This window comes from Marmota marmota, unplaced genomic scaffold (assembly GCF_001458135.2).
Source record: "Marmota marmota marmota unplaced genomic scaffold, marMar, whole genome shotgun sequence".
NCBI lineage: Eukaryota > Metazoa > Chordata > Mammalia > Rodentia > Sciuridae > Marmota > Marmota marmota.
The window spans coordinates 19,245,878-19,267,865 of NW_026000241.1; the positions used below are offsets into that span (position 1 = coordinate 19,245,878).

General features: G+C 32.6%; 1 protein-coding gene across 50 annotated transcripts in view; it reads left to right on the forward strand.

Annotated features, from left to right (window-relative positions):
- Positions 1 to 21,988, forward strand: part of Clasp2 (cytoplasmic linker associated protein 2) — a 191,423-nt gene that overhangs the window by 61,339 nt on the left and 108,096 nt on the right. For 22 of the 50 annotated variants that reach the window (XM_048794715.1, XM_048794730.1, XM_048794720.1 and 19 more), the window contains exons 8-10: positions 4,399 to 4,545; positions 16,820 to 16,902; positions 21,646 to 21,738. In XM_048794715.1, coding sequence (XP_048650672.1) covers positions 4,399 to 4,545; positions 16,820 to 16,902; positions 21,646 to 21,738 — 323 coding nt within the window. Of the gene's footprint in view, positions 1 to 3,683; positions 4,020 to 4,398; positions 4,546 to 16,819; positions 16,903 to 21,645; positions 21,739 to 21,988 lie in introns of those variants that run through there. The other 28 variants (XM_048794716.1, XM_048794723.1, XM_048794734.1 and 25 more) reach the window with 9 other exon arrangements.

The following is a 21,988-nucleotide window of genomic DNA, read 5'->3' on the forward strand; positions in this document are numbered from 1 at the left end:
GTAATGAGGTTACTGCATAAACAAGAAAATTCCAGAGGCTCGGGAGGCTAAGTTAGGAGGACCTCCAGTTCAAAGCCAGCCTCAGCAAAAGCAAGGCGCTAAGCAACTCAGTGAGACCCTGTCTCTAAATAAAATACAAAATAGGTCTGGGGATGTGGCTCAGGGGTTGAGTGCCCCTGAGCTCAATTCCCGGTACTTCCCCCACCCCACAAAAAAAAAAAGAAGAAGAAGAAGAAACTTCCAAAAATCAGCTTTATGACTTTATTGGGAAGTAATTTCTGCTATAAAGAAAATAATTGGGATTTGTTCTGCTATTTTATTATAGTTTAGGGGAAAAAATGAAACCCAGAATATTTATGGCTTCTAGATAAATTATAAAACAAGCTTTTTAATTTGAAGTCTTATGATGATGAATGAGTTTTATGAATTCCATTGATTTGTGGTTAAAAGAATATATAACCTTATTGGCAGTGGGCAAAACTTGTTTTCATGCTTGTAGATTTTCCACTGACTGATTGATTGATTTAGTGATTGGTTTGATTGTGATCCTGAGGATCAAACCCAGGGCTTTATGCATGCTAGGCAAATGCTTTGCCATTGAGCTACATCCCTAGACCTTGTTTTTCCTTTTAATATATATGAAGTTGTATTAGTGGTTACACAAATATTTAAAGTTCCTTCTTTCTGTCCAGTTGACTCCTTTACCATTACTAAATGTCTGTATTTCTCTGGTAATGCTTTTTAAGCCTGCTTTGTTTGAAACCAGCTTTTTTTTTTTTTTTTTTTTGGTTGGTGTTTACCAATATCTACCTTTATCATTTTACTTTTAACCTTTATGTAACTCTGAAATATTTCAATGAAGCCATCTATTTTTAAGATATTCAGTTTTGATCTTTTACTTCTACTATTTACTTCATTTACATTTAAGGTAATTATTGGTGTATATGGTTTTATACGTACCATTTTATTTTTATATTTTGTCTCCATTCCTGCTTCTTTTTCGTAAACCAGATTTTTTTTTTTTTTTGAGAGAGAGAGGGATGGAGGGAAGGAGGGAGGGAGGGAGAGAATTTTTGAATATTTATTTTTTAGTTTTCGGCAGACACAACATCTTTGTTTGTAAGGGGTGATGAGGATCGAACCCGGGCCGCACGCATGCCAGGCGAGAGTGCTACCACTTGAGCCACATTCCCAGCCCCAGTAAACCAGATATTTTTAATATACTCTTTTTCTTCTATTTTATTTATATATGTATTTACCCTTCTTTTATTGCTCATCTTATAGCAAGGATTGGCAAACTGTTGCTTGCAGATCAAATCCAGGTGTCCTCATGTTTTTGTACATAAAATTATATTGAAACACAGCCACAGCTATTTGTTTACATGTCATGTATCATAGAAAGATCATAATGTACATGAATTGCAAAACCCAACTTATTTGTTCTCTGATCCTTTATGGAAAAGTCCACCAACCCTGCTGTAATAGTGTTTCTTAAACTGATCATGCACAAGCATCTTCAGGAAGACGACTTCTTTTTTTTTTAATAGTTGTAGTTGGACATAATACATCTATCTATCTATCTATCTATCTATCTGTCTGTCTGTCTGTCTGTTTATATGTGATGCTGAGGATCGAACCTAAGGCCTCTTCACATGTGCTAGGTGAGTGCTTTACCGCTGAGCTACAACCTCAGCCCAGGAAGGCTTCTTAATAGGCAGATTACTGGGCTGCATCTTCAGAATTGGGCTGGGGCCCAAGAATTTACATTTCTAACAAACTGCTGGTGATGCCCAACTACTGGCCTGGAGACCACATTTTTAGGAACACTGTCCTAGCTAGGTATTATGATGTAGCATCTCTGATTTATTATAATCTAAAATCAACTGCATATTGAGCATCCCTTATCTGAAATGTTTGGGACCAGAAGTGTTTCAAATTTTGTATTTAAAAAAAAAATATTTGCAGATTTCAGTTGCATCTGTAATCCCAAAATTCAGAATGCCCCAAAATCTAAAACTGTTGGAGCATCATGTTGTCTTTCAAAAAGTGTTAAATTTTGGAGCATGTCAGATTTCAGTTTTTAGATTAGGGATGCTCAACCTGTACTGTGTTTACTACTTCCCCAATAATGCAAAATCCTTAGAACCTTTTAACTTTGTTTGCTCATCTCTTAGGAACACCATTTTATAATAACTTCCAATTGGCAAAAACCCAAGTGTCTATCAGCAGAATAGATATTAATAAATTGTGGCGTGTTCATATACTCGAGAACTTTAAGCAATGAATCTGCTAAACATTACTTTCCAACTTCTAGTGAAAAGAAACTAGATACCTGAGTGCAAATTGTATGATTCCTTTTATATAAAGTTTATAAGTGAGCAAAACCAACTGTTGCTGTAGAATTCAAAACTAGTAGTTAGTTTTGTTAGAAAATAATGACTTTTAGGGGTCTCATAAGTGTTTTCATGATACAGGTAATATATTAATCTGGACAATGATTATGCTAACATGTTTATTTTATGAAAATTCATTGAACTGCAAACTCCAGATCTGTATACTTGACTCTATTTTAATTAAAAAGCTAAAAATTAATCTCTCAGTAGTTTGGGGAATATTAAGAGTTAATTTTTTAAAAATGGTAGGGACATTTACTCTTCAATTCTTGTGTGTGTACAGGAACAGAACACTGTTTCCATGGGAACTTCTGTCTACTGTGTGTTTCAGTGCCTAACTTTCTGTAAATTTTTGTGTCTACTCTTTCTTAGCTGCATTTTTAAAATAATGGTGGCAGAAAATTTTATTTGAAATTGTTATTGATGTTCTTAACAGAACAATCTATGTGAAGCACAGGTTTTAAATCCATTACTTTATCTAAACTGATTTCCTAATTGTTTTATACTAAAACAGTTATTTTTTAACTAGAATATACTCTTTTTTTCTATAAATTGTGTTATTTAAGAAAAACACTGAAATGAAATGTGGCTTTATGTTAGGGTGTCTTTCATTCTTTTGTCCCCCCCACCCCAATAAATAAGTTTTAAAACTTGTTTGAGATATTTTCTTTAAAATGTATTTAATAGTTGTACAGATAATACCCCTTCATCTGGATGATTTCATTCTGGGTGGTTGGGTGTCTTACAGGTAAGGAGAACAGGTTGAAAGGAAGGAGATTCTGGCATATTGATCTGAAGCTTGTGGTGAAGCTGCTTTTCTGCCTCGCCCATCTTGTTTGTCATAGTTGGTTTGTACAGGGTCCTAGAGAAAACCGTTTCCTCAGTAGAGTAAAACTGAATATATCTTGTGATTTTTTTTTTGTTGTTGTTGTTGTTTGTTCTTTTGGGGGTGGAGGAGGTGGTCTTGAGCTGTTTCATTTGTATACAAGAAGATGATACTAGTGTGGTCATTATATTCTCAAAGGAGCCTTGTAGAATATTAGAGAATCATTTATGAAAACAAATTGTTCAGTTTGGTTTCTGTGGCCTATACAAACAGCAAATTGTGAGATTATGGAGTTAATTATGTACAGTAATGAGCTGTTATAGCCCATGTTTTACTGATGCAATCATAAGCACCTCAGCACAATGAATATTGCATAAAACCATATTTTTCTATTTATGTAAATTCATATGTGAATTAAGTAAAAGAAAACTTAGACACATAAACTATTAGTATTAATTGCCTTTAAAATTTTGAATATAATAAAGATTGCAGATGCATAGAGAATTTTTTTAGATGCATGGAGAATTTTTACCTTTCATCTGGCAGTAGCAGCCATAAGATGATGTCACCTTGTAGCTGATTGGCTGTTACAGCACCTAGGGCAGGGAAGAGAAAGAAAAATGCCGGCACAAACCTCAGTGGTGGTTCTGTGGTTGTTTCTATCTATTTTTGATAGAATCCTTGATTAGTATCAAATTTACGGTATTTGGCCATGTGAACTATTGGGAGCATCCTAGGGTGAGGGAAATTAAGAGCTTTCAGAGGAATGAGGCGACTGATTTGCAAGAGGATCTGTGATTGTAAGTTGCAGAATCTGGGTATAAGGAATAAGGCAGGGCGTGCTGGAAGATGCACTATGGGAGGAGCTGGCAGAAAATGATTGTATGAGTAGCAAAAAAATGAAAAATGCTTCTTACTGCTCTTAGAGTTAATGCTTGTCTTTTGCCTTAATTCATACAGGTAGGAAAATTTATAATACTGCATTTGATTTTAAATTTTAGTGTTTTTTTCATATGTGTTAACCAGTATATTCATACTTATTCAGAAGACCTTGGTTTTGTATTATATATCTTATCAAAGTTATGATTTTATATATGGCATTATTTGATTTTTGAGACTTATGAAAAATGGAACAAAGCTTAATTTCCTTAAAATACATTTTTCTAATGCTTTGTGTAGATAAAAGCTTTGATGATGAGGAATCAGTGGATGGAAATAGGCCATCATCAGCTGCTTCAGCCTTCAAGGTTCCTGCACCTAAAACATCCGGTAATCCTGTCAACAGTGCAAGGAAGCCTGGTTCAGCAGGTGGCCCTAAGGTTGGAGGTAATGTAAATCCATTTCGAATCTGATGTGCATGCTCCATGCCCTTGATATGGCCCCACATAGTTAGAACTTCGGAGGAATATGTTTATTCATGACTGCAGCACTATTGCAGATTTGGGGAATCCGTTGCAACACACATAATATGCTACCTTTTTGAAATGTTAAAATATTGTATATTGTTATTTCCTATAAGAACATGTGAATTAGTGTTTTCTTGATGGTATTTATTTTCTAGATGCCATTTTTAGAAGGAAAGATTCTAGGAACGTGTGTGTGTGTGTGTGTGTGTGTGTGTGTGTGTGTTAAAGGAGAGAGGTTTTTTTAGAATTTGGCTATTAATTTTACTATACTATAGCTGTTTTATCTATAAAATGCTGCATTATGTAAATTCATTACACATTTGTCTAAGTAGTAAGTCTTAAATACCTCAATATTTAAAAAATGGTTGAAGATACTGATTACTGAATCATTTGTCACAATAGGAAATGGGTGGTGGTCAAGTAAAATTTTCTCAAAAAATGACTTATGGATTAGATAATAATAAATAGGAATAAAGCAGGTTTTATGAATTGTACAGCACATAGTATGTTCATTGAACATATTCATTGAACTGTTCATAGAACTGTTCTTAGCATGTTGCCTTTCTTTAAAATTTTAAATGGTATTTTTCATATGCTAATTAGAAAGCCTAGTACCTTTCAGATGTTAGTTTCTGCTGGATTATTCTTATGAAATGAATATATAAGAATAGGATAAATATTAACACTAAAGGAACACTAATCTATTATTTTAAAAAATAAATGTGTTTCAATTATATCTTGGGAAAACAGGTACATCCTTATTTATAATACCTGATGGGAAAAACATGGTCTTGAGGATTTTTATGTTTTTTCTTTTTGTTTATAGTACTTTGATTAAAAAGAAAAGAAAAAATAAAAGCTGTATGTTTTGACCAGGCTCTATACGAGTCATCCTTCTTTAATCTTTCAGTACAACCCAATATTTTTTTGTAAGTCATATGGTATTCTAAATATAGAGAAACTATCATAGTATTTCATTTTAACTGTCTTTAACTCCCTGGTGTGTAATGTAACTAGCTAGAAAGATGGTATGGTATGTATATATGTATGTGAATGTATGTGTGTGTGTGTGTGTGTATATATATATATATATATATATATGCAAATAAGTGACCTGTGAAATTAAAATGTCTTACCTGTTTCTCAGAATATTTTGAGTAACTTAACACCTTTAAATTTTAATTATTTTGTTTTGCAGTTATAGAATTGTGTTCTTATCTAAACATTACTTGTGATATCCTTACAAGGTATTTTGTATTAGGCATTATTACCTATCTCTAGTAAAAAAAATACATGGCATTCAGTGGTTTCTTCCTTTTGTAACAAATGGCTGTCTTCACTCATTACAAGGGAAATATGTTTTTCTTGATTTTGAATTATGGAATTTTACTTATGATATAATTTGTGAAACTTGTCTTATTTCACTTAAAATAGGTAAATATATAAAATACATGGTGATAGTAGTTAACATTTTTGAGAATCTGGACTAGTGGTTTATAATTAGTTTTGTTTTTTCATGGCTTAATATCTTAGGTGAAAATTGATATAATAGTTTAACTCCCACACAGGTCTCTAAATTCTGGTACTAATCAAATGAATATAATTCAATTTTTAATAATGAGTTTCTGAATGTCCCCTGTTCTGTAAACTGTAGTTCTACCAGATATAAAAATGTTAGTAGTTTTCTTATTTGTTGTCACTAATCACTCACAGATTTACCATCCATCTAGGCAGTGGCCCTTTCAGTAATAATAAATGAAAAATTTTTGTTCATTTTCTCCTTTTTCTTCTTATGCTGCCTCCTCTTTTTTGGCAGTTGGAGATTCATTCTTGTTTCTTTGTTTGACACAGCTCATTTAGGTCTTCTGCCCATTTTTCTATCCAAGAAAAGAGCTACTAGCCAGAGGATATTGATGTTGTTTCTGTAATTAATGCCATTCTTGGCTGTCTTACTTTGAAATTTCAACTTTAGATTTTCTGGTATTCGCATAGACTTATTGATTTTTAAATTAGTTGTAAGAAGTTTTCTTAGAGTTGCAGAATCTTTGAATTAGACTAGAACTTGGGTATCTGGTCTTTCATAAAAATCATGATAGATATGTTCTGGATTAAAATTCAGCATACAACCACCGCTGTACCAATACATACAGACATAATCAGCTGGAAATTATGTTGTACTTTCTTCCATGTACTTCATAATTGCTTTTCCAGTTATTTTTACATATACAAATAAATATTTGGGAGAACAAAGTTAACATTATTCATTATATCATTTTCAGTACTTTTTTTTTCTATTTTCTATTTTACCCTAAACATTTTCTCATTCTCTTAATTATTGAAAATTATTCATTGCTACATCACATCTAGGTTGTCTTCAGTCTTTTCTGCTTTTATTAACTGTGCTATTATTCTTTTATGTATCATCTCAATCATTTACTTTGTATAAGTTTCTAAAGTTTGTGATCAGAAGATGCAGGAATTTTTAGAATTTGGAAAAGTATTTTCCAGAAAGGTTATAAACCCATTTCAGTTCTGGATAATTTCTTTTTTATGTTACATTAAAATCTGCCTCCTTGGAATTCATGGAATTATTTGTTAACATGATACTTTTGAATACTTGAAGGTTGCTTTCTCTCTTTATATGAGTTATCTGTTTTCTGGTTACAGCCCTACTGAGTTTGACAAATCTTCTTTGGTGAAATTACCAAATAAAAGTAAAATGAGCTTCTTTAAAATCCTGACTAAACCTATTTTAGAAGTTTTAGAATTTAATATACATATCATAATAAAAGAGATATGTGCTATTTTAAGCAAAGCACCCTAAACAAAGCTAGTAATACCTATGTATAATCTGTAGTATGTGTCAGTTTGCTTTGTCCTTTGGCCTTGGTGTGCTGTCCTATTCTAGGCATACTGTAATTCTGTAGCCTGTAAGCCAAGGAGAATTGAAATAAAGATTGTGGTAGAGCCAAACCAATATATCATTGCTTAAAAAAACCCATATTATGTGAACATCAAAAATATTACCATTGTGTTTAACTAATTAAAATGGCATAAAACAAATTCTCTTTAATAATCCATTTCCTGAATAGCATTTGTTAACTTCATAGTAGGAATTTAGATGAACATATTTTCCTTTCTTTGCTCAATGGTTTGGATTACAATTGCTTAAGATACCTGATTATTTAAAATACTTACATTTCTCTTGTGTTTTAGTTAACAGTTTTAAAAAAAAAAATGAGTGTTCTTTTATATACATTGTCTTATTTAAGGGGTTAGATATTTTATTATCCTAATGAGCAAACTGAAATTTGGAGAAGTAACTTCCTGGGAGTCACCCATCTAATAAGTGGGAAAGCACAAGAATCATTTTGCTATATGGCTGCCACACTTATCTCTGTTGGTAAATAGGAATCTTCTAGGTCCTTTACCTCTGAGATTATAATCTGTAGAAATTATTAAAATCCCTATGTGGTCATTTTAAGGCTTAGCTAGTATGTATGATTCCCAGAAAAATAGAATATTTGGAAATATTTAACAAATAATTTTTACATTGTAAGTAGAAATGCTTATTTTCTTGTTAAATTGCCTTCTAAATGCTGTATCTCTATTTCTCTACAAGTTATTTTGACTTAATTTTCAAAAATGGCAGTATGTCATTTTTTATAATTAATATGAGATTTTTAGGTTAGTCACTTGTCATTTGGGCTTATACATATCTCAATCCTTGAGAAAAGTTAAACAGATTATCAGTTCTCAAAGTTCTCTTACTCTCTCATTCATTCATTCATGTGAACAGACTGCTTTCTTTCCATTGTTCCCATCTAATGTTAAAAGACTACATGGAAATATTCTTATAATTAGATAATTACTGCCATTTCAAATACAGTAGTACTTATCTTTAGGATATTTTATATTTGTTCCACTTCGTTTATGTCTCACTTGAGATTTTATTAAGAATATTTTATTAAGAATAATTTTCTACAAATTATTATTTTCCCATCATGCAAACAACAAATTACTCTCTCTTTCTTTCTTTCTTTCTTTCTTTCTTTCTTTCTTTCTTTCTTTCTTTCTTTCTTTCTTTCTTTCTTTCTTTCCTTCCTTCCTTCTTTCTTTCTTTCTTTCTTTCTTTCTNCTTCCTTCCTTCCTTCCTTCCTTCCTTCGTTCCTTCCTTTACCAGGGGTTGAACCAGGGGTATTTATTCACTGAGCCACATCCCCATTTCTTTTATATTTTATTTAAGAGACAGGGTCTTGCTGAGTTGCTGAGGCTGGTTCTGAACTGGTGATCCTCCTGCCTCCACCTCCAAAGCTGCTGGGATTACACATGTGTGCTGCTCTGCTTTTTCTTTTGAACAAATAAACATAACAAGAATCATATGCACTTAATAAATCTGAAGAATTTTTTTGTTGAATCCTGGAATCCAAATTTTTTTTTTTTTTTGACTAGTAAACCTATTTTTTGGTTTTGAGCTTTATTTAAAATCAAATAACATTTCTGTTTGTGTATTTTAGTTTTTTTCTTCCTCTTCCTCTTCCTTTTTTTTTTTTTTTTTACTGACAGGAAAAGATCCTAAACTCAGATTTTAACCCTGAGGGGTCCTTAAAGATGATCTGACTCATATCCACAGGCTAAGCCTCAGAACATTGAATGCTGGGGATGAGATGGGAACTTAGTGCTTGGCCCACTGTCAGAGGCTTCCTTTTGGATCATTTCTAAGTCATTTCCTAGTTAATAGTGCATATAATACATGTTATTTTATCCCATGTAGATTTAGAGTTTGACCACTCACCATTCTGTCATTAATTACTGTGAATCCTCAATCATTTACTATCCATCATAAGATGCCCTGATGCTGTTGTCTATCTTAACTTTTGTTTTAAGATTAATTCGACTTGAGTATGTAATGGATAAATTAGTGTAAGTTGTCTGCTTTCTTACTACATATAAGAATATTTGTTGTCTTTGCTGTTGATATTTTATTTGACCCTGCTTTTGTGTTACCTCCTCTGCAAAATCTAAAATGGCAAAGACATTTTTTGTACAAAGTTTATTTTTTGAGGCATTCAGAATGTTGATAAGAGAGGAAATTATATAAGCAAACAATTTTTATTGACATTAAAAAGTCAAATTTCTCACAGGAAAACTATTGTCTCTATATACAGCTTTATGTAGACTTTAATGTGTGCAAGGTTCTATGTTGTGCACTGAGAAGGCCATATAGAATATGCAGTTCAAGGTTTTAAACTTGTAATTGCGGTACTTGCTCATTTGTCCACTATTGTTAGCATTTTGGTCCTGTACTTTTTGACTAAAATCTAGGTGTTAGAAAACTGTAAAGCCTTATATAGGAATATAGATTGATCCAGATTTTTGCCTCAGAAAAGATTTGACAGATAATTCATAAAGATCTCACACATGATGAATATAATTTTTAATACTGTAACTTAATTTTTTTGATCTATGTAGTTTACTCTGAATCAAGTATAAAGAAAAACTACATGGATCAAAAAAATTAAGTTGTAGTATTACTTGATCCAGAGATCAAGTATAAAGTATCAAGTAAAAGCTTGTAATAATAGCTACAATCTTAGGCTTATATTTGTCACATACATTCTAACATAATTGATAAACCTTTTTTTAATGGTCATATTGTGAATTTTTAAAAATTTCCCATTAACTTATCATTTGTCTGTTTAAAAACCGTTTCTTACTAATGAAAAGAATTGAGAGACATAATTTGATTTTAAATATAAAAGCCGTGCTTATTATTAAACAATACATTTAAAAGAATCTTAATAATAGCTTGCCTCTCTAATCTCATCAACCTGAGACAAACAATGTTGATTTGACAAACAATTTTGATATGTATGTTTCTATGTCATATCACTCCATGTTCATTTATGTAGGTACTCAGATTTCATCCCCCCCATTAAATGTTTAGTAAATATCTTGCAGCATGATTTTTCCCCCTCTCAGAATATCCATTAAGAAGAAAAATTATTTTCCTCTATTTCTCAGAGCCTCCAGTTGTTTTAGTCTGTTTTCTGTTACTGTAACAGAATACCTGAGACTGGATAAATTACAGAGAATAGAGATTTATTTCTTATAGTTCTGAAGTCTGGGAGGTCCAACATCAAGGTGCTGACATCTAATGAGGGCCTTTCTAGGTCTCAGCTGATGAGAGTGCCCAGATCTCTCTCTTATAAAACTCCTATAATAGGAGCCACTTCCTCATGACTCATTTAAATAATTACCTCTCAAATGAGGTATCAACATGAATTTGGGAATATGTTTCTAATACATGAACTTTTATGGAACACATTCAAACCATAGCAACTATATTCTACATTATTGTTGCACCATGACTTAATAAATTATGTCCCTCTTAATGTCATTCAAGTTGCCTGCAACTTTTTTTTTTAATATTTATTTTTTAGTTTTAGGTGGACACAATATCTTTATTTTTTTTTTTTATGTGATGTTGAGGATCGAACCCAGAGCCCTGCACATGCCAGGCGAGCGCGCTACCTCTTGAGCCACATCCCCAGCCCATGTCTGCAACTTTTTGCCATTACAAACAATGCAAATTTCCATATATTTTGACATTCTGGTGCTTCTATTCTGTGGAAGATTCATCTGTGGAAGATTCATCTAAAGTTACTTCATCAAAAGGAGCTCTTTATGTTTTTAATTTAAATAAAGACATTATTTTATCTTCTCTAGCATTGAATATAAAGCCTCATTAATTAATTCCTGTTTTTTAATTTTAAAATGTTTTAAATATACATATATATATATGTATATTTTAGTTGTTGATGGACCCTTATTTAATTTATTTATTTATATGTAGTGCTGAGACTCAAACCCAGTGCCTCACACATGCTAGGAAAATGCTCTACCACTGAACTACAACCCCAACCCCACATCGGTTACACATCCACTGTTTTACATGTTACCATACTAGTGTCTGTTGTATTCTGTTGCCTTTCCTATCCTCTACTATCCCCCCTCCCCTCCCCTCCCCTCCCATCTTCTCTCTCTACCCCATCTACTGTAATTATTGCTGTTTTGACAGATTAAAAAGCGGTATTTCTTTTAATATGCATTTTTCTATCCACCTATCCATTTGACCATTAGCTAGTGAATGTTAACTAAAACTTTTCGAGTCCTTCTACTTTTGTGATCTCTGGGAAATGTTAGTGAACAAAAATAATGTTTCTGCTCTCCTGGATTTGTTTTTCTAGTGAAGTTCAGTATATTTAAATCCATTAGTAAGAATTAACATATTTTCTGTGAAATACAAGGTAGAATTTTTTAAAGTATTAGGCCTTTTATTTTCTTTTTTTTTTTTAAAGAGAGAGGGAGGTGGGGGGGGAGAGAGAGAATTTTAATATTTATTTTTTAGTTATCGGCGGACACAACATCTTTGTATGTGGTGCTGAGGATCGAACCCGGGCCGCACGCATGCCAGGCAAGCGTGCTACCCCTTGAGCCACATCCCCAGCCCCAGGCCTTTTATTTTCTATTTAAAGTTGCAAGCATTTCCTTAGTCTCTCCTCTGTATATCATGTTTTTTTTAAGTTGTTGATGGACCTTTATTTTATTCATTTACTTATATGCAGTGCTGAGATTCAAACTCAGTGTCTCACACATGTCAGACAAGTGCTCTACCACTGAGCCACAACCCCAGACCTGTATGCCATGTTTTCGTGTCATATTTCTATTTTTATTGTCATGGTAGGTAAAATAGCTATCCTTTTTTTTTTAAAGTTTTAGATAGACATAATATCTTTAATTTATTTTTATGTGGTGCTGAGGATAGAACTTAGTGCCTCATGTGTGCAAGGCAAGCACTGTCCCATTGAGCTACAACCCCAGCCCCTATCCTTTTATTTTTGACTTCCAAATTTTCTGTCTTGAATAAGAAGGACTACTGTCCGGTTCCAAAAGTACAAAACATCATTTATTCTAAAGCATTATTTTACATTTAATTTGTTTTGTCTTATATAATTTATATAAAATTGTAGTATAACTATTTACATTTATTTCTTCTTTATTCATGACCAATTAAGTCTGTGCAATTAAATAAAACATCCTTTACTCCATGGAAATACTACCCTAATATATTTTGGGCTGTTTTTGGAATTTCTATCCTTTTTTTCTTGACGTAATTGTATCTATTTTAGCTTTATGGTGAATAGTTTCCCACACTTTTTTTTTTTTAAGTTGTAGTTGGACACAATACCCTTATTTTATTTATTTTTGTGTGATGCTGAGGATCAAACCCAACGCCCTGCACGTGCTAGGTGAGCGCTCCACCGCACAACCCCAGCCCTCCCATACTTTTTATTGTGAAGAATTTTGAGCCTACAACAAACTTGATATACAGTGAACACTAATCACCTATATTTATAACCAGTGATATCCCATATCTAAATTCTTTCTATAGAGATATATTCTCACCCATATTAAATATTTTTTTTTCAGACACAAGAAAATTCTGTAATATTATCTATAAAACAATCCCCTAACCAGCTTTTGTCTCCGTGACACTGATATTTTGAAGTCTGAAGTCAATTGTCTTTTAGGTTGTCCCTCATTTGGATTTGTCTGATTTTCTTTGTGACATTACTTAGCTTTTCCATAGTCCTTTTATTTTCTGTAAATTTATTTTTAAACTATATGCTCACCTCCCTTTCAGCACTTCATTTCTTTTTTTAAAAAAATATTTGTTTTTTAGGTTTAGGTGGACACAATATCTTATATCTATGTAGTGCTGAGGATCGAACCCAGTGCCTCATGCATGCTAGGCGAGCACTCTCCCACTGAGCCACAACCCCAGCCCCTCAGCACGTGTCATTTATATATTCAAATTTCCCCAAATGTTCTTTAAGAATATCTTTATAGCTTTTCTTATTCCAACCAGATTATATCAATTCTCTCTTGGGTAGTTGGTGCTTTAGTATTTATTTCTTTCATTCCAGACTTTAACCAGTTGCCCTTTGGTATCTTCTATATCTCATCAGAGTTTTTGACATTCTAATTAATCTGTTCTTTCATATGTATAATTGCTGCTTAATTATATTGATTCATGTTGGATTATTGTGTTACAGTTTCTACTCTACTAAGTTGTTGGGTTTTTAAAAATTAACTAATTTATTTATTTAGGTATATATGACAGCAAAATGCATTTTGATTTATTGTACACAATTGCAGCACAACTTTACATTTCTATGGTTGTACATGATATAGTGTCATACCAAATGTGCATTCATACACATACTTAGGGTAATGGTGTCCATCTCATTCTACCATCATTCCTGCCCACATGCACCTTCCTTACCCTCCCTTCCCTTTGCCCAAAGTACCTCCATTTTTCACATGCTGGGATTTTGTTTTAAGCAGATACTTTTATCAGCATAAAAGATTTTCATTCTTATTTTGTTTACTTATTGTAGTCTATTATAGACATGAGATTATGTATTCTTTTTCTGATAATACATTGGATTTTCCTGGGCTACAAGTAACAGGTGATTGATTCTGTGGGGCCAGGAAGAAAAGTTTGTTGTTTCTCAGTTTAAGAATGCCCTCTTCTGTTGGTTTATAGAAATGCAACTTTTTTACTAACTGTGGGTCTTTTTACTAATTCTGGGATTGTCTTGTTTCAGACATTGCTTATCTTTTATTTATTTCTTTATCTACCAAAGTTCAAAAGTATACTCTCTCCTTCTGAGTGTGCTACTTAGTAACTCTGGTCCTGGGGGAAGTTGATGTTTATGTTATGCAACAACCAGGATCTTCTTTTCTATGACGCTTCCTCTGATTTCTTTTCTCCAGGACTGCTCTATAGTTGACATTGCTGGTCTTGGATGTTAGTGTTTCCTCCATTTACTTGTAAATTGAAGTTTGAAGTGTTATAAGCATGGGCTATAGATTGTTTCATTGGTCCTTTTTTCTTTGATCTCCATTTTAGTGCTCTAAATGGTTTACTAAAATATATTATCTCCCCCCACCCAATTTTTTACTTTTGTTTTCATTTGGTTAGTTTATTCATAGATACCTTAAAGTATTAGTTACTATTGAACCTAAGTATTTTTCCAATTTAAAGTTTGTAATTTTGTTGCCACTGCTTAGAAATAAAATTGATTTTTTTTTAAAGAGAGAGTGAGGGGGCGGAGAGAGAGAGAGAGAATTTTTTTAATATTAATTTTCCAGTTATCGGCGGACACAACATCTTTTTTTTTTTTGGTATGTGGTGCTGAGGATCGATATGTGGTGCTGAGGATCGAACCCGGGCCGCACGCATGCCACGTGAGCGCGCTACCGCTTGAGCCACATCCCCAGCCCAAAAAATAAAATTGATTTTTATATATTAATTTTATATTCAGCCACTTTTGACTTTAATTTCTCATGACTTTCCTATCTATTATTTTGGGACTTTTTAAATTGACAAGTTAAAAAATCATCTGTTTTAAAGTGTACAATATATGATTTAAATTTTTAGTTAACCTGTTAGCTACAAAGACTGATTTGATTATGGAGATGGAATTGAGAGTACTTTAGTTTTCATTGGGCTTTTTAATATCTAGAAATTTTAAAATATTAAATTTATTATTGAACTATTCTGTAGCAAGCATGAATTAGTTCCTCTTTTATTAATCTAATTGCTATTACTTTTTTAAAAAAATATTTATTTTTTAGTTGTAGATTCAGTTAGGAAAGAGAAAATAACACCAGTTATTTTTACAGAGTATTTAATAAAGGTTGAGCCCTTATGCAAAAATGCTTGGACCAGAATTTTTTTTTATATTTTGTATTTTGTGTATTTTGGAGTATTTGAATATACATAAGAAGATAATGGGGGTTGAGACCTATGTCCAAACATAAAATTCATTTATGTTTTATATACACCTTATACTCAAAGTCTGAAGGTAATTTTATACAATATTTTAAATGCTTTTGTTCATGCAACAGAATTTAATGGTGTAGAATTTTTACTTGTGGCATCATGTTAGTAAAAAGTTTCAGATTTTAGAACATTCAGATTTCAAGATTTCAGGTTAGGGACACTCGGCCTATATAAAGAATTGTTAAATGGCTATCGATGACTTAAAAATGTGAAAAGAAAACACTAAAATATGAAGATAGCAATTACATGAAGCAGATACCATGCTCAGGACTGGAGGAACAAAATGAGGATGTTAGAATTATTAAAATGTAGAGGCTTAAAGCCAGGTATGGTGACATGCACTGTAGTTCTAGCAATTGGGACTTGAAGTATTTTGACACAAGATCACTTGAGACCAGGAGTTCAAGACCAGTTCGGTGACACCCCATCTCAAAAACAAACAAAAACATAGGGACTTAGAGGAGGGACTCTCTGGTGATCTGGAACTCACGTGTCTAAGGAGCAGGTACTGTCTTTGATGGCTGCAGTGAGCTGATTTATTGAATGCTACCTATACTTCAGATCTCTGCCAGAGTAACTAGAGTTTTACTGACAAGAACAGGAAGTATTCAGAAGGGAGCAGATTCCTTCTTCTTTCAGCTTCAATTCTCTGGCAAGAGCTTAACAGAAATCATTAGGAACAACTGAAAAATAAGGGTTTGGTGAATGCTAGGCTTGGCATCTGAAAGAAGAATAAATTTGGAAAGATAATACCTTAATTACTGGCTCTTAAATAATTGCTATACCTATTGTTTCCTTTTAAAATTTAATACATACAATAAAGGAAGTTTTATCTGTATAATTTAATTTTAGGACTCTCATTTTTTCCATATGCTTTTGTGACCATAGGACCATACACAGGTCCTGTGTCTTACTTATTTGCCATCATTTACTGATGGTATTAAGTTACTCTTCAGTTTTTAAGATGTTCATTCTTTTATAGTATTTGTGTCCTTGCTAATGCACTGAATGGGGGATGTGGATTGGGGCCCTCTGCTTTAGTAATTTGCATTTTATCTAACCAGTCTAGCCTAGTTCCTTTTAGAGAGTTAATTAGCTATTTCCATGTACTTTGACTTTTTGAAAAGTGGAGGTTTTCTTTTTTTAATGATTTCTTATAAATTGGAATATCCCTCAAAATTATGCCTTTGTTCAGATCAAAGGCATAAATTTTTCATGTTGTCCCTAGTGCTAAAATGCTTAAAAATGAACCTTAGGAAATTGATTTCCTTTTAATTAGCAGGTGCTTCAAAAGAAGGAGGTGCTGGAGCAGTTGATGAAGACGATTTTATAAAAGCTTTTACAGATGTCCCTTCTATTCAGGTAAAGCTACCTGTGAATTGGCTCTCTCCCTGAATATAGCCTATTTGCTTGTTCATGTCATTTGTTTTGTCCCTTTTTAAAAATCATTTTTTCCTTAAACGACTATATAAATTATATATTTGACTTAGTACAAAGCTATTATTTATTGGTATAATTAGATTTTCAAGTTGTTTTCCACTTCCCGGTAAGACTGAAATAAAATGGAATCCATATTATTAAGTCATATTACATTATAATGTCTATCTTAAAGTTCACATTCTTGAATTAATTTAATTGTTTAATATTCCCTTTTATTGAAATAGAATGAAAGTAAGAAAACCAAAGTTACTCAGGGAACCAAAAAGGAAAAGAAAAAGTTAAGAGAAATGACTATATAAGAATGAAAATGTTTCAAAAAGAAATACTCATATTGACAAAATTAGTTATTTTTTTTTTTTTTTTAATGCTGACAAGATTTGAGCCCAGAAAATGTTGGAGATTTGTTGACTAAAAACTTTGAAATATGTTCACATAGAACTTACTGAAGTAGAGTGGACATACTTATTATAATTGAGAGTATTATTTCCATTTTTTTAAGATACAAAAATATTATATTGTACATTACATTGGTGTAGCCTTTTTATTCAAAAGTTTAAAAATAATTTTCCACAACTTAAAATTTGTGATTCTGTTTCATTCATTTGAATTGATAGATGATATTCTATTGCCCGAACATGTCACAGTTCATTTATCCTTTCTGTTGATGGATATTTAAGTCGTTAATAACTTTTTGCTGTTACATATCCTGCTTCATTGAAGGTTCTTTTTAAACTGTGGTCTTGATTGTAGGAGTTTCTGTAGGGTGTAAACACAAGGAGGGAAATTGTGTGGTTATAATCTTTCAACTTTACTAGATATTACTCTGTAGGATTCTTTTTACCAGCTAAAACTCCTATGAGAAAAGTTTGGTAATTCCCATTTCTTCACATCCTTGCCAACACTTGATGTCACTCAGAGTATTTTTTTCCAGCATGATGGGTGTAGACGCTGAACGTTCTTTTTGAGAATATTTCACATTGCTTTATTTGCAAACTACTTTTCACTGCATATATTTGCCCTTTGAAACAAAAAGTTGTCCTTAAGCTATTTAAGATCTTAAGAAGTTGTGAGAAAGCTTTAAAAATGTCTTTAAGAGTATTTTGGTTTTTTTATTGAATTTTTTCCCCATTTTTAGAGAATAGGAAAACAGCGCCCCCCCCCCCTTATATTTTACAGACCTTTCGTGTAAGGCAAGGATTTGTGTTATAGGAAAAACTGGTAAAATTTACTTGGAACTGAACATTTTTCCTTGTTCAGTATATTCTTGTCAGAATGGTAATATCATAGTATACTAAAGTCAAGGGCTACTCACCTTATGGAAAAGAAAAATTATTTCACAATTACCCCTTGGATCCTTGTAGTTGATGCTTTGCCATCCCCAGATGCTCCATACCTTTCATTGTGTCCTCTGGAATATCTGTTTCATAAATAGAAACTTCCTGTCTGTCATTGACCCTCAATGATCTTACCTTAATGAAAATTTGGTTTCTTTTCTTAAAACTCTTTAAAGTCTTTTTATTTTTCTTTACTCATGTGTCCTTAATAATTGATAACAAGTTAATTATGCTTGATTTCTTCATTGTCTCTTGGTGATCATTATTCCTACACCCACTTATATGAGGCTCATGTTCTTTGTCCAGCTTCCTTATAATTTGGACAACATTCCACTGTTTCCTAGATTTGAATCCCAGCTCTCCCACACTAGCTGTGTAACCTTGAACAGATTTCTTAATCCTTTGTATTTCAGTTTCTTCATCCTAAATTAGAAATTAATATTACATACTCTGGGGGTTGTTAAAGAGGATTAAATATTACAATGTAAATAATGTATATGATAAGCACGTTAGCTATTGCCATTATTATCATACTAAAGTTTGACACATTCTGATGACTTAATTTCCACTTGGATGACTCAGGAGTTTCTGGACCTTCTCTATACCTTCACCTTAGTTATCCATTTTGTAGACGCATATTGGATTTTGATGTCACCTGAATGTTATTGCTATGTTTCCAGAGTCATTAATTAAAACATTTCCCTACTGATCCTAATCTCCACACTCTTTCCAAATACTCTTGACAACTACTTCTCCATGGTATTGAGTATCTTTGGTCCATTGTCTTTTCTACTCACTCTCAATCATCTCTCACTTCTACTTTTCTTCTCATCTAAGATTTGATTCTGGAGTTTCTTGCAGTAAAGTTGCACATAATATATTGAAATCCCTTGCTTCTTAGATTTTTTAAAAATACTCATTTTGTAAAAGTACAACTCTGGATGATCCCCCCACTTATATATTTTTTTTCTATGCTCATAGCCCAGAAACAGTGGTTTTGGAGAAAGCCACATGATTTCTAATGAAATTCACATAAAGTGAGGCCATAACAATCTGACTTCCTGGCTATATTAAATTATTCCTCTGCTTTCCTCGGCTATTGGATGTGTTTCTGTGTCTTTAGCCACTAATGGCTATCTAGCTCTCCTCTGTGCATGACTTTGTCTCTTTCCTTACCATTAAGTAGTAACTCCATATTTCTGCCTATTTCCTTACCTGCAGCAGAACTCCTGTTCTTTTGCTCCAGGACCAGAGAGTCCCTCCTTCTTTCTCCAAAGGCTAGTACCTCTACCTTTATTCCAAAATTTGTTATTTCCTACTTTTCTTAACACATTTGCACAATCACCAAGCCCATGCTCTTTCTCTTTTTTAAAACCTTCTTACTATTCATTAAACATGGGTGGGTTTCTTAATTAAAAAAAAAAAAAAAATCATCTGGAAGAGAAAAAAAAAATGTCTGGGCCAGGGTATATAGTTTGGTGGTGGAGTGTTCATCTAGCATGTGTGAGGCCCTGCCTTTGATCTTCACTGCCATGAAAGATTTATAGAAATCATATTGGATTCCATATCTTCCAGATATTGTTATTTTTGTTCATTTAGTAAGTCTTCTCAGAAGAGTTGCCCATATGTGCTATTTTAAAATTTCATCTGCATTCACTTTATCCTGCTCTCTTCCATCTTTATCCTCCATTGAAACCAATCTTGAGTAGTTCAATTATGGCACCAAAATTAAATTCTTTTTTTTTCTTGAAAATCAAATTCTTTTATTTACTGTCCTCCCTCCCATCTTCTAAAAGCATTTAACATGGTTGACTGCATCCATGTTTTGTTGTAGTGAATGTGATACAATATTCTCCCTTTTTTTTTCCCCTCCTCTAACTTTGTCCACTTCATCTTTTTCCTATGTAAACACAGCTTCTCTACTTGGCCATTGAGTATTGGAATTTCTTAAGAGTTACTTTTGAGCCTTCTCTTTTCACTCTCCATGTTCTTGCTGTGTTACTTCTTTGAAACCCATGACTTTGGTGCTCACATTTATGTAGATAACACCCAGGTTTTTATCTCCCAGCCAGGCATCTCTTGAGCACCAAAAACATTTATCCACAATGATTGAGATTGACATCTCATTTCATGGGTCTCAGAGACATTGAAACTTCACCTGTCTGAAATTGGAATCATAATCTCCCCTCAAAACTTAAGTTGAAACTTTCAGTGTTCTTTATATGAAAACCATTACTCAGTCAACTAGAAAAATTAGAAATCTGGGAATCACCTACTACAAAAGATTCCTAACTTAGTGGTCTACAGACTTCTTTTTATTATATATTCCCCAAAGGAATGTTTAATGAAAATTATGTACCCCCTTACTGAAGTAAAAATTTTTGTCTCTTTTATTTTCCTGTTGAGAGAAGAAGAACTTTGCTTTGTATTCTAGAGCAGTACATTATAATAAGATTAGGGGTGGCAGAGGAACCTTTTTCTTTTTTTCTGGAAAAGAGCAGAGTCCTATTGTGAAGAGGAGGTGGGAGGCAGTAAAGAGCTAGTTCAGCAATTTCCAGGAATCCTAGTCTAACAGAATGTTATCCAGTCCCACATCTGTTTCTTCAACCTTATCTCATGCTTTTCTACCATTTGTGTGTTTTTTTCTCTCTCTAAAAGGGAATTTAATTGTTGTTGAGAGTAAAAGATACAAGTAGAACTATTTGATGAAGAGACGCAAATATTATTTACCAGGCTTTTTTTCTCTCTTCAAATCTCATTTCTGATTCCTCTACATTGCCTTCCATCATGGTCAGCAACATGGCTACAACTGTTTTAGCCTCACACCTTTGCTACTTGCCATTTTCCATAAGGCAAAGACATGAAACATTTTGTTTGTTTTTACTCATCAGAGTTTTCCTAGTGCTTAGCTTAATATGTTCCTGTTATGTGAATATTTGTCATATGAATGAGATCATAGTGAATATATAGTTACTTGTTAGTCACTTGGTTTCAGTGGAAAAAAAAAACATGTAGCTATCTTAGCTAGTCTGTCACAACAGAGAATAGCAAAACTAACTCAAAACATGTCTTTCAACAATGTTATTTGGTAGTATATGTGTGCAATTTTTGCATTTATCTTAATTCTTATACATTTGCATCTTGTTTTTAAATTACAAAGCATTTTAAGAGTATATTTGAAGTTATTCATGAGGTAAGAAATTGCAAGAGTTAACAAGGAAGAAAAACAAAACATCTTAATTATATGAAAAAACACTTTAAACATCAGGGCATGATTTTGATATTGTTCATGGTAAGAAATATTGTTAAAATTCTGAATCTTTTCTTTAAGATCTATTCTAGTCGAGAACTTGAAGAAACATTAAATAAAATTAGGGAAATTTTGTCAGATGACAAACATGACTGGGATCAACGTGCCAATGCAGTAAGTTTTTTCCTTTCTTATCCTCTTCTTTCCAGTGTTCTTTTAAAAACATAGACATTCAGAAGTAATTCTGTCTGGTACTTACTAATAAAATAGAGAAATATGTAACATTTCTTTCTGGAAATCATACTGAAGTAACAGGCATTTTCTGATTTAGGGTCACTTTTAAAAATATATATATATATATATATATATATATATATATATTAGTTGTAGTTGTTTATTTTATTTATTTTTATGTGGTGCTGAG